Here is a 12,881-nt window from a genome sequence, read left to right as displayed (position 1 = left end):
CCGAGTCCCCAAATCCTGACTCCACCCCTACTTGCTCCCATACCCCAAAGAAGGGGTCCTTCCCCCGTAAATGTGCCCCCCACACACCTCAGGACTGCTCCCTCCCAGAGAGCTCTTTGCCCCCCTACACACAGTGGGGCACAACAAATATTTGTTGCCAGACTCTATACCCCCAAATTGAAGTGTGAAGGTTATAGATTCCTACCCTATTCCCCACCCCTCCACACACACACCCTTTCCATCTAAGCACTGGGGCCAGGCACACATGGCCATACCTGGGCCAGACCACATTCCCCCAAGGCACAGGTGCATAGTCACCAGCTGAGCAGCACCTGCAGACATCCCCACATACACACACTCTCCAGCACATGCAAGCCCAGACACAGTGCACCTGGGGTACACCGCCGCAAACACACCCAGCTACATGCAGTTGTGTGTCACACCCCTGTGCCCAGGCACACACACAGCATATAAGCACATGCACACATTTGCCCACCACACACGCGCGCACACACACACACGCACGCAGGCATTCACCCGGGTATGCATGCCCAGATCTCTCAACACCAAAACGGAGTTACAGCACTGTAGAGACGTGTGCACGCCTTCCCATCACACCCACCCACTGTGCCGTCCATTGCACTGGTTCGCGCTCACCCGTTTACATGCCTAACACCATGTCATCCTTCTCCTCCAGGATAGTTACTGCTGACATCCTGGAGCATTTTCTGTGTGCCAGGCTCAGAGACTTTCACCATCCCCATTTTCCAGAGGGGGAAGCAAAGCACAGAGAGGCTAAATAACTTACTCAAGGTCATCCAGCTACAAGGAGGTGGTAACAAGGATCAGGAACGGGTAGGTTGGCTCCAAAGTCCTCAGTCAATTGCTATTGTGCACTGTTGGGCATATCCCCTCACAGTTGCATATCCTTGATCCTCACACACAGACACACCCAGCCATCTCCTCAGAGCTTACACGTGTGTGTGTAGGCAAGCATATGCAGCCAGCTGTGTGCTAATTCATGCCTGGGACGCACCCACAAAGGCAGATCCCACAGGACAGCAGTGAGTGGTGAATGGCTCCTTAGCCCAGGCTTCCCCATTCTCCAGCTTCAACAGCACCTCCAGAGCCTGCAAGAGACAGTTCTAAGCAGCCTCTGGGTTCCCCTCCAGCTGCGGGCTCTCTGGGGTACCCCAGTATGAGATGGAGGAGGTGCCTGCCCAGCCTGGGGAGGCCTCTATCTTGATGCACGCCCACTAGCCCAGGTGGTGAGCAGCTGAGCCCGGGAGGGAACAGCTGCCTGTGTTGGCTCCAGCAGCCAGAGAGGCTGTGCGCCCCTGCACAGTTTACAAGGCCTTTCCCCACATATGCATTATTTCTTGAGGTCCATAGCTCCTGGTGAGGGGCCCAGGTCCCCGGTGGGCACCTGAGAGGCCCAGGCTCTGAGGTCAAGCCCAGGCTCTGAGGCAGGGAGCAGCCTGCCCAAGGTCACAGTGTCCTCGATGTACCAGGCTTTCTTGGAAAACGGAAGGCTGGAGGCATTGTTTTCCTAGGCCCCTCCTGGGGCTCCCGGCAGCCGAAGGCAGATGCCCTGCTCTTGGAACCAGAAACCTTGGCTAGCTGCCGCCACACTGGTGACCTCCAGCAGGCCATGCTGCTTCAGAGCCTCGGTCTCCTCCTTTGAAGAGCAAGCCCAGTGATCCCTGGCTGCTGTGCTCCATGCTTGTTGGCACCACCAGCCAGGCCTGTGCTGGAAAAGCCCTGCGTGACTCATGGGCCTGGCATAGAGGGGCATGGTGTGGCGCCGTGCTTCCTCACCTCCAAGCCCCTCTCCCATTGCCCTCACCACCTCCACCCACGCTGCCACCACCACCCTGGGAACTTGGGTGCCACCAAACCAAAAAGGTGAAGCCTCCAGGCCTTTGACCCCACCAGGAACAGCTACCCCCTCACCCACTCAACAGGTTGATTGAGCACCTACTATGTGCTCGGTAGGCCTTGTGCTAGGGAATCCAGCAGTGCATAAAAACCCCTGCCTTCTTTGGCAGGGGACAGATGTAAACAAACAAACAGATCGTGCCAGTCTTGATTATGCCAAAAAGATGAAATGGGGCATTTTAATAAAGTAACTTGTGGGACAGATAAGGTGGTTGGGGAAGGCTTCTTGGAGCTGAGATCTCGATAATGAGAAGGAGCTGGGGAAAGAACCTTCTACAAGGAGGAAAGGGCTAGTGCAGAGGCTCTGAGGTTGTAATAAGCTTAGTATTTGGGTATGAGCCAAGAGTCCAGGGAAGGTGGAGCCTGGGGGTGGGCCAGGGGAGTGGGGGTGATGAGGCTGCAGAGGTGCAAAGGGTCCTTCCCAACCCCCAGCATTGCAGGCTGTGCTGAGGAATGAGGCCCGGACTTGGCTTCTCTCCTGCTTATGATGGGAAGGTGGGGGAGCAGGGGAGTGGGGAGTGATGTGATCTGATTTATGGTTTGGAAGGATTGCTTTGGCTGCGGCAAGCAGCCGGGATTGGAGGGGCTCAGGAGGAAGAAGGGGGAGGGCAGGGAGACTGCAGTGGTCCAGGCTGGGATGAGGTGGCTCTTGGAATGCTCCCGGCTCCTTGAGCACACAACCCAGCGTCTGTCAATTTCACCTCCTGGAGAAACCTTCCCTGACTGCTCCTCCAGACTCCCCACCCCCTCCCACCTCCAGCCCCCTCACCCTGGGAACTATCTGGCTGCTGGTCTGTGAGCAGCTGGAGCCCCCAGCATCACCCAGCCCAGGGCCTGGCCTGCAGGAGGCTTCTAGTAAAGTGGTCATTTAATCTCTAAGCCCCATCTTCCAGGGCTGTGCACACAGTCACATGCATGCTCTTCACATGTGTCACCCCGCCCCCACACACACTCACTTGCATCTCCAGACAAGGGCTTGGAGGGTGGGATGGGCAATCGAGGGGGCAGGAGAGGCCCTGGAGTCTCCTCTATTGGGTGTGTGGGCTATGGTGGCCCCAGGGTAATAACAACCTCAGTGAGACCCTGAGGTCTGCTCCCTCTTCAGGAATGACCAGGCAGGGGAAAAGGGAGCAGTGCTCGGTCTCAGCATCCCACCACTGCCCAGTTGGTTCTAAGCGGGTTCCTGGGCTGTGGCCAGGGCCTGCGTTCTCCAAGATTCCTTGAAGAGTCGGCTCCGTCCTCTTCCTGATTATCTGAGCTTTGGGCCACGGCAGAAGGAAAGAGCAGGGCGGAAGCGAGCTCTGGAAAGTGGAAAGAGGAGGGTGTGTGAGGAGACCCAAGGCGGGATCCAGGCTTTGGAACGTTGGAGGTTTCCGGCCACAGAGGCAGGGCCTCAAGGGAGCCAAGAGGGGCGGGGAGAGACACACACAGAGGAGCAGAAGAGACCAAGGGACAGACAGAGACGAGGAGAGGAACAGGAAGAGAGAAGTTGGGAGAGTCGGGAACCCGGGGGCCAGTGATCTGTACACAGGGCAGAGCCTCTCAGCAGTTCTCAGAGACCCCCACCCCCACCCCAGACATCCAGACATCTGGAACCTTGGGTGCCAAGAGTACAGCCTAATGCAGGCAGCCTGGCTTTTGGGGGCTTTGGTGGTCCCCCAGCTCTTGAGCTTTGGCCATGGGGCTCGGGGAGCCGAGAGGGAGTGGGAGGGAGTCTGGGGAGGTGCCCAGGAGGAGGAGCGGGAGAGGGAGGCCCTGATGCTGAAGGTGAGCTCTGGAGTGTCAGGGAGCTATGGGTGGCAAACTGTGGGCATGGGAGGGGGTATTGCAAGGTTAGGGAAATGGTCAAGGAGGAGTGATCGGGATAGTCTCAGAGGAGGGGGGTGCTGGGCTCAGAGACAGGACTCAGGAGGCAGAGAATGAGTTAAGAGTTGGAAAAGGGAGTGTGGGGCATCTTGGTGGCAGGCTGGGGCTCACCACCCCTCCCCTGCCCCAGCATCTGCAGGAGGCCCTGGGACTGCCTGCTGGGAGGGGGGATGAAAATCCTCCCGGAACTGTTGAGGGCAAAGAGGACTGGGAGATGGAGGAGGATCAGGGAGAGGAAGAGGAGGAAGCAACGCCAACCCCATCCTCCAGCTCCAGCCCCTCTCCCACCCCTGAGGACACCGTCACTTACATCCGTGAGTAACTAGAAGCCCCCACCCCCAAACCCCCAGGCCTCCGCTATCACTTTCGCAAAAATGAAGGGTCTGTTCACTGCCCGATAGCTTTTCAGCTGTCCATTGCCCAGCCCAGAGCCCCCACACCCCTAGAAGCCCCAGGTCCACGGCCATGCCTCCTAAGAGCCTGGGCCACTCGATTCTACCTTCCAGGAATCCCGTCCCACCCCACCCCCGCCCCGCTCTCAGGAGCCCTAGGTCCCAGTTCTCCAGGTCCTCAGGCTCCCCGCTGCATCCCCAGGCTCCCCCTCCAGCACGATCCCTGTGTGTCCGCAGTGGGCCGCCTGGCCGGCCTGGACGCAGGCCTGCACCAGCTGCACGTCCGTCTGCACGCGTTGGACACCCGCGTGGTCGAGCTGACCCAGGGGCTGCGGCAGCTGCGGAACGCGGCGGGCGACACCCGCGATGCCCTGCAAGCCCTGCAGGAGGCGCAGGGTCGCGCCGAGCGCGAGCACGGCCGCTTGGAGGGTGAGTCCGCGGCGCACGGGGTGGAAAAAAATGAGACTATCTGGGCCAGGTATGGGACTGGTGGGAAGGTGGCCCTCGGTGCCCGGGGCGGGAGGGTGGGTTCGGGAGAACTGGGGTGTGCTGGGGGACAGGGAGGTTAGAGAGCTGGGAGGCTGAATGCGGGGAGCAGAGCTGACACCCTGGAGCCGCGCGGACCTGACTGGGGCAGCACCACGCCCCCTACAGTCCCGCCCCCACCGTCTGGCCCCGCCCCTGGCGGGCCGGACTCTCCGCCTCTGGGCTCCTGCGGTTCTGGCCACGCCTCCTCCCAGCCCACCCCACGATGTCCCGACCCCGCCTCCCTCCAACCCCGGTGCTTTAGCTCCGCCCCCTTCCCGCCTCCAAATGCATGACCCCGCCTCCTTCTCGACCCGGCGGGGTCCACAGGCTGCCTGAAGGGGCTGCGCCTGGGCCACAAGTGCTTCCTACTCTCGCGCGACTTCGAAGCGCAGGCGGCGGCGCAGGCGCGGTGCACGGCGCGGGGCGGGAGCCTGGCGCAACCCGCGGACCGCCAGCAGATGGAGGCGCTCACCCGCTACCTGCGCGCGGCGCTCGCTCCCTACAACTGGCCCGTATGGCTGGGCGTGCACGATCGGCGCGCCGAGGGCCTCTACCTCTTCGAAAACGGGCAGCGCGTGTCCTTCTTCGCATGGCACCGCGCACCCCGCCCCGAACCCGGCGCCCGGCCCAGCGCCACGCCGCACCCGCTCAGCCCGGACCAGCCCAACGGCGGCACGCTGGAGAACTGCGTGGCGCAGGCCTCTGACGACGGCTCCTGGTGGGACCACGACTGCCAGCGGCGCCTCTACTACGTCTGCGAGTTCCCCTTCTAGCGGGGCTGGTTACCCGCCTCTCCGCCCATCCCACCACCCGGCCTTCGCCTGTGCCGTGCCCACCCTCCTCCGAGATCGCCCTTCACTCCCTGTCCACGGATGGCAGTGTCCCCCCGCCCCCCGTCCCCCGGGCTGGGCCCTCCTGGGAGGGCTCTTGCGGTGCTGGGACCCCTCCGTGTCAGTGCCTTTCCTTGAAGGGGCGGGCAGCAGGCTAGGTCCGGTGCCAATAAATCCTTGTGGAATCTGACTTGAGGGGCAGTGAGGGCACTCTTGGACTTTATCTCCTGCAGGGGAAGACGGGAAGGGCCAGACCCTGGTCTTTGGGCGCCTGTCCTTGCCTTTGGATACCTGCTTTTTACAGATGTCATTTGAAATGTCAGAGTGATGGAGAAACACAGGTGCATATGTAACACACGGTCATCTGCTCCTGTGCACAGATGCCCGGAGTACACGCGTGTAAACGCTGTAAACACCTTCACCTCCATCGTGCCCTCTCTCTCGGCCTTTGGGAAGCAGGGCCTGCCAACCACCCCAGGCTGTGGCTTTGGTCCTTTTCAAAGAGATTTGGGAAACATGAAGGAGTTAAAGGCTCTGACAAGTCCTGCAGGAAAGAGCCCGTTTAATTTGTTTAAGTGGTGTGCCACCAATTTGTCTCCCCTGATATCATTTCATGGACTTGTTGAGATGATGTATTGAAACATGGACTTAAGGACCCACCCAACCCTGAAGCTTAGACTTCCAATTTTTCCTCCTCTGCTTTCTGCCAGTGAGGCCAGGAGCCCAGCCCTTCCCCTCTGTGAGCCTCGGTTTCCTCATCTGAACATGGGCACAATCCCTTGTACTTTCTACAGCTCTTGAGATGTTCAGGTGAGGCCAGGACAGTGTGCATTTGGGGATGGCTGAACTTGAGCCACACGCTGCCTTCCTTTCTTTCTTTTTTTGAGACAAGGTCTTGCTCTGTCAGCCAGGCTGGAGTGCAGTGGTACAATCATGATTCAGTGAAGCCTCAACCTCCTGGGCTCAAGCAGTCCTCCCGCCTTAGCCCCTCAAGTAGCTGGGACTACAGGTGCACCCCACCACACCTGGCTAATTTTTGTATTGTTTGTAGAGGGCGGGTTTTGCCATGTTGCCCAGGCTGGCCTTGAACTCCTGAGCTCAAGCCATCTGCCCGTCTGGGCCTCCCAAAGTACTGAGAATACATGTGTGAGCCACCTTACCCGGCAATCCCTCACCATTTTTCATACCTTTACTCCTTGAGGGCAGTGAAGACACTCAGGAATCAGCCAGCCTGGGCCTCAGCATAGTGGACAGCTCTGTTTGGAGGAGAGGCACTTTAGAAATCACCCTAGTACCTCCCCCAATATTGGCACCGTGGGCATGACCCTGACATCAGGGAGCCCAGGAATGGGGATGTGACCCTGTCTGTCCTTACCACTGTCCCCTCCTTCAGCCATGGCACCACCGCCTAAAGGGACACCATTGGATCCACACATGGGAAGAGCAAGCCATCACTGTCAGCTTAGATAGAGGGGAGATCACTCACCCTTCTCCCTTCAGGAGTTATTTCTCAGTCCTACAGCCCAAGAGGAATACAGAATAGGAGAGTGGGGGTGTGGCCTGGAGTCAGCCTTCAATCAGAAATTCTCCCCACTCTGAGCTTCAGTTTCCCTGGGGAGGGACAGACAGGCTGACATCTTAAAGCCAACCAGAGGTCAGATTAGGCAGACAACGATGAGTACCTATTATTTCCCAGAGAGGTCCCCGCCCTTGCAGAGTTTCCATTCTGGAAAGTATGTGGGCGTGGTGCACCATGGTTACCTGCCCGGATTCTGGAGCCAGATGGTCCAGGTTCCAATCCTATCTCAGCTGCTTATCTCCTGGGAAAACCTGAGTGAGACATAACCTTGCTGTTTCTCAGTGTCCCCATCTGTACTGTGGGGATAAAAACAATATTGATCTAGAATAGTACCAGATACAGAGGAGTCTGCAATTCCCAATCTGATCTTCCCCAGGGCAAGTCAACCTCACCTTCACCTCTGTGTGCTCTCTCCTGACACTGTGCTCTTGTATATGCAAAGATTTCCATCCTCCTTTCTCTGCAGGATAAACACCCACTCCCAAGAATTGGATAACACATCATCCCAAACAACCAGACTTTCCCCCCACCCCGCGCGGGGTTAGGGACCCCCTTTGGTATCCACAAACCTCTTGTTCCTCACTTGACCCAGCCCTGATCAGCCAGGCTGAGGGACACTCCAGGTGTGTGTGTGGTGGGGGGCAGGACAGGGCATGACTATCTCCATGTCCTCAGCATCGCCTGGCACACGAGAGCCCTTTGAATGAAAATGCTTGTGTGGTGTTATGCTGGGGACCCTGAGATGAGTCGGATCTCTGCTGCTTTTCCTCCCTGGCCTTCTCCAGGCTGGGTGAGGCACCTCCTCTAGCTTTCCATAGGGTCCAGGGCTTTCCACATCACTTTAGGTGCCACCGTCTGGTCTGACACTGTCTGTCTCTCTGGCAGTGCCTGGAGCTACCATACCAAGCACAGGGACAGCTATGGGCATGTAGAGAGAGAGGTCCGAGGTGGGGAGTGGCATGCCTGCAAGGACTGTTTATACATCGGAACAGCAGCCTATAAGTGGCATTCGGTGCTGATTCCTGACTAATCTGCGTGGGAAACCTACCCTCTCCTCCAGGAAGCCCCACCAGACTTCCCACGGGCCAGAGTTTGCAAATGTCCTCTCTCTGAATTTCTACGGAGCGCCTGTGGTTTGCAAGTCCAGAGTCATGGACTAGGGGAGGCCTCGGCACCTGATTGGGATGGATCCATTAAGGGATCCCAGGGAAGTAGTAGAGGAAGGGCAGGAAGCCTAGGATGATTCAGCAAAGGAGGAAGAACCAGCGGCCGCAAGGGCTTACAGGGCGACAAAGCCCAGGAGGCCAAGCAGCACGCCTGTTACCGCCTTACCAGAACCACGTTTTTCTGCAGTAACGGGTTGACTCCAACGGGTCACCTCGCAAGCCCCGCCCCCTCCTCCCACGTGGGGGTTCCCCTCCATTTCCCAGCAAGCCTGAGGGCCACGCCTTGGCGGTGAGGTCGGAGCTCCGCAGTCTCCAATCAGAGCTCAGACCCCTCCTCTCCTCCCAGGCCTCGCCCCGCGGTACTTTGGGAAATGTAGTCCGGTCACGCGCCCAAAGGTAGGAAAACCCCCAAGCAGTGAAGTCTTAGCATTCAACTTGCACTTGGATCTCTCAGACAAGAGTTTTTCAAAACAGGCGCATTTCCTTGGGTATATCATAACCATTTTTTGAAAAGTGAAATAAGTTCATATGAAATATTAGTATCGTAGAAAATGATAAGAAGCTTTTCAAAATTTGAACGTCAGTATACCAAATTACAACATAAAATTCAATATAAAATTTCTTTGTGGCTAAACGCTGGTCCAAACCAACTTAGTTTCTTTGTTTTCTATTTATTTTCTTTTTCTTTTTTCTTTTTTATTATTTATTTATTTATTTAGAAACGGAGTCTCACTCTGCTGCCCAGGCTGGAGGGCAGTAGTGGCACAATCGTAGCTCATTGCAGCCTTTAACCTCCTACACTAAGCCAATCTTCCCGCCTCAACTTCCTGAGTAGCTGGGACTACAGGCGTGCACCTTACAAAAGCAACACAAAGGCCGGGCGCGGGGGCTCACGCCTGTAATCCCAGCACTCTGGGAGGCCGAGGTCGGTGGATCACAAGGTCAGGGGTTAGAGACCAGCCTGGCCAATAGGTGAAACCCCGTCTCTACTAAAAATACAAAAATTAGACGGGCGCGGTGGCAGGCGCCTGTAGTCCCAGCTACTCGGGAGGCTGAGGGAGAAGAATCACTTGAACCTGGGAGGCGGAGGTTCAGTGAGCCTAGATTGTGCCACTGCACTTCAGTCTGGGTGACAGAGCGAGACTCCGTCTCAAAAAACAAAAACAAAAACAAAATAAAAATAAAGAAAAACAAAATTTTAATTTGGAAATAATTTTAAACTTATAGATAACCTGCACATATGTAAACACTGTAGTACAAATACTCAGATTGATTTATTAACAGTTTGTGCCTTTGCTTTGGCTTCATCATTCCATCTATGCATCCACCCACCCATCCTAGCCTAGTCATCGGGGACAAGCAAGACAAAGTCAGGTTTGTTGACCCATTGAAATGATGGCGATCACTCCCCGGAGGAGAAGCTGCAATCGAGTTATAGGATTTGGAGGAAGACAGAAATTTGGGTGAAATTTAAGTGAAGCAATGTTTAGATAGGTTTAGAACGAGGTAGGAATCTATATAAGTGATTCAACATCAAGCCTGGGCCAAGTGCAGTAGCTCATATCTGTAATCCCAACACTTTGGGAGGCCAACACAAGAGGATCATGTGAGCCCAGGAGTTCAAGACGAACATGGGTAACAGTGAAACCCGGTCTCCATGGAAGGAAGGAAAGAAGGAAGAAAGGAAGGGATGGGGGGAGGGAGGAAGGAAGGAAGGAAGGAAGGAAAGAAAGGGAGAAAGGGAGGGAGGGAGGAAGGCAGGGAGGGAGAGAAGGAGGAGGGGAGGGGAGGGGAGGAGAGAAGAGGGGAGAATCATCTGGGTGTGGTGGTAGGGGATGCCTTGAGCCCAGGAGTTTGAGGTTGCAGTGAACTATGATTGTACCACTGTATTCCAGTCTGTGTGACAGAATGACACCCTGTCTCAAAAAAATAAATAAATAAATCAGATTTGAACTGCAAAGTGGACCTAAGGTCTTGTTTCCCTGGAAACTACAGTGTTAATATAAATGTGGCATGCTGTGACCAGAAACTCTTTATTTAAAGCTCTGCACCAGGGCTGGAAATTGAGGCTTCTTATCTTTGTCAAAGTGACAGAGATCTTCCAGGCAACAAAGATTAGGATGTTTCATTCTTACAGATAGACTTTCAAATGGCCAAGTTTCCAACAGTCTATGATTTTAGAGAACACAGTTTCTCAGAGAGTAAGATAGCAGTAGTCATTCACAAAGGGGGCTGCTAGGACACTTTCACCGCTGCAGCTCGCCGCTGGGTGAAGTGTGTGCTGCTAACCTTGCAGTTGGTTTCATCTGGATCTATAGATGATGAGCAGGCCAGATTTTTACAGTATTGGCTAGTTTTAGCTCATATATATGTAATTTTTCTTTTCTTTTCCTGCCTTTCTTTTTCTTTCTCTTTCTCTCTCTCCCCCAATCTTTCTTTCTTTTTTCTTTTTCTTTTTTTTTTAGATGGAGTTTTGTTCTGTCGCTCAGGCTGGAGTACTGTGGCGCAACCTCCGTTTCCCAGGTTCAAACAATTCTGCCTCACCCCGAGTATGGAGTGCACTGGTGCAATCACAGCTCACTGCCGCTTAACTGCCTGGGCTTCAGCAATTCCCCTCAGGCAGCCTCCCAAGTAGCTGGGACCAAAGACATGCACCACCACACTCAGCCAATTTTATTATTGTTATTTGAAGAAACGAGGTCTCTCCCAGGCTGGTCTGAAACTTGTGGGCTCAAGGAATCCTCCCTCCTGCCTCGGCCTCCTAAAGTGCTGGGATTATAGACAGTAGTCACCATGCTGGGCCTTACCCGTATATTTTCGAAAGCATTTAAGGGTTAGTTACACATATCATGTGTGTAACTAAATTCTTCAGTGTGTATTTCCTCAGAATAGAAATATTACCCTCCATAATCACAGCAATCAACTGTAAATGTAACATTTATAAATACTTTTATCTAATCCACTGGCGATATTCAAAATTATATCAGTTTACCCAATGATGTCCTTCACAGCACTTTCCCCTCCAGTTCAGGACCCCATCTGGGGTCAGGCATTGCATTTAGTTGTCTCTTCTTTTTCTTTTTCTTTCTTTCTTTTCTTTTTTTTTTTTTTTTTGAGATGGAGTCTCGTTCCGTCGCACAGGCTGGAGTACAGTGGCACGGTCTCAGCTCACTGAAACCTCCACTTCCCAGGTTCAATTAATTCTCCTGTCTCAGCCTCTCAAGTAGGTGGGATTACAGGCACCTGCCACCATGCCCAGCTAATTTTTGTACTTTTAATAGAGATGAGGTTTCACCATGTTGGCCAGGCTGGTCTTGAACTCCTGACCTCAGGTGATCCACCTGCTTTGGCCTCCTAAATTGCTGGGATTACAGGCGTGAGTCACTGCACCCGGCCAGTTGTCATGTCTCTTTAGCCTCCACGAATCTGGAACATATTTATGATATTGACATTTTGGAAGAACAGCTCCTTGCCCTTTTAAAAATAGCACATTTTGGCCAGGTGTGGTGGCTCACGCCTGTAATCCCAGCACTTTGGGAGGCTGAGGCAGGTGGATCACGAGGTCAGGAGATGGAGACCATCCTGGCCAGCATGGTGAAACCCTGTCTCTACTAAAACACAAAAAATTAGCTGGGGATGGTGATGGGTGCCTGTAGTCCCAGCTACTGGGGAGACTGAGACAGAGGAATTACTCGAACATGGTAGGTTGCAGCGAGCTGAGATGATGCCACTGCACTGCAGCCTGGGGACAGAGTTAAGACTCCATCTCAAAAAAAAAAAAAGTTCTGCATTTTGAGCTGGTCTAATGTTTCCTCGTGATGATTAGATTCAGGTTATACATTCCCCACCAGAATAATGAGGTTAGGTGTGCACAACCTTGAAGGTATCCCTCTGGACACAGACAGTGTCTTACTGTCCCTCATTAGTGAAGTGAGCTTTGATCACCCAGCAAGCTGATGTCCAATTCCTCAGCTGTATAATACTCCTTTGCAGCTAATAAGCAGTCTAGGGGCAGATACTTTAAGACAGGTAGGTATCTGCCTTTCATCAAAACTTCCCCCGTGATTTCGCACCCATTGATGATTCAGCAGATGTGGGCTTATTATGAACAACAGAAGATGCTCCTGGCCTGTGTGGTGACTCACGCCTGTTGTCCCAGCACTGTGGGAAGCTGAGGCGGGAAGATCACTTGAACCCAGGAGTTTGAGACCAGCCTCGGCAACATAGTGGGACCTCGTCTCTACAAAATATACAAAAATTAGCCTGGCGTGGTGGCACAAGTCTGAAGTCCCAGCTACTTGGGAGGATGAGGTGGGAGGATTGCTTGAGCCCAGGAGGTTGAGGGGTGGGGGGAGAGAATAGGATGTTACTGTTAAATGCTTTCTCCCATCCCCCTCACTGGTTCCCACCATCCTGAATTGTTTCACTGCTGCTTGATTTTCACTATTATTTTAGCATGTGTGTATGTTTCCCGAAACAACGTCCTATTTAGTTTTGCTTGTTTTTTGGGCTTTGTAGTAATAATACCTGTATTTGTTTGCTGAAACTACCCTTATAAAGTAGCACAGGCTGGTGGGGGCTG

General features: G+C 54.2%; 1 protein-coding gene and 1 long non-coding RNA gene across 2 annotated transcripts; one reads left to right on the top strand and one right to left on the bottom strand.

Annotated features, from left to right (window-relative positions):
* Positions 1–2,707: 2,707 nt before the first annotated feature.
* Positions 2,708–7,711, bottom strand: LOC105723456 (uncharacterized). The gene is made up of 4 exons (XR_001108828.2): positions 7,316–7,711; positions 6,930–7,070; positions 6,742–6,810; positions 2,708–3,239 (listed from the first exon to the last, which is right to left on the bottom strand). It is a non-coding gene; the product is annotated as an uncharacterized LOC105723456 (long non-coding RNA).
* On the top strand, positions 3,383–5,744 carry CLEC11A (C-type lectin domain containing 11A). Its single transcript, XM_012461489.2, has 4 exons — positions 3,383–3,705; positions 3,935–4,118; positions 4,434–4,625; positions 5,052–5,744. The coding sequence occupies exons 1-4, from the start codon at positions 3,559–3,561 to the stop codon at positions 5,495–5,497; spliced, it is 969 nt and encodes a 322-aa protein (XP_012316912.2). The 5' UTR covers positions 3,383–3,558; the 3' UTR covers positions 5,498–5,744.
* Positions 7,712–12,881: the final 5,170 nt, after the last annotated feature.

This window comes from Aotus nancymaae, unplaced genomic scaffold (assembly GCF_030222135.1).
Source record: "Aotus nancymaae isolate 86718 unplaced genomic scaffold, 86718_ANA_hifiasm-v0.15.2.pri h1tg000028l, whole genome shotgun sequence".
Classification (NCBI taxonomy): domain Eukaryota; kingdom Metazoa; phylum Chordata; class Mammalia; order Primates; family Aotidae; genus Aotus; species Aotus nancymaae.
This window is presented reverse-complemented; position numbering and strand designations above follow the sequence as displayed.

Excerpts from the sequence above, each read along its gene's own strand:
- CLEC11A (XM_012461489.2), top strand. The coding sequence starts at position 3,559 with ATGCAGGCAGCCTGGCTTTTGGGGGCTTTGGTGGTCCCCCAGCTCTTG. Across the intron at positions 3,706-3,934 it reads GGGAGGCCCTGATGCTGAAG|CATCTGCAGGAGGCCCTGGG; the intron begins GTGAGCTCTGGA and ends CCCCTGCCCCAG. Across the intron at positions 4,119-4,433 it reads GGACACCGTCACTTACATCC|TGGGCCGCCTGGCCGGCCTG; the intron begins GTGAGTAACTAG and ends GTGTGTCCGCAG.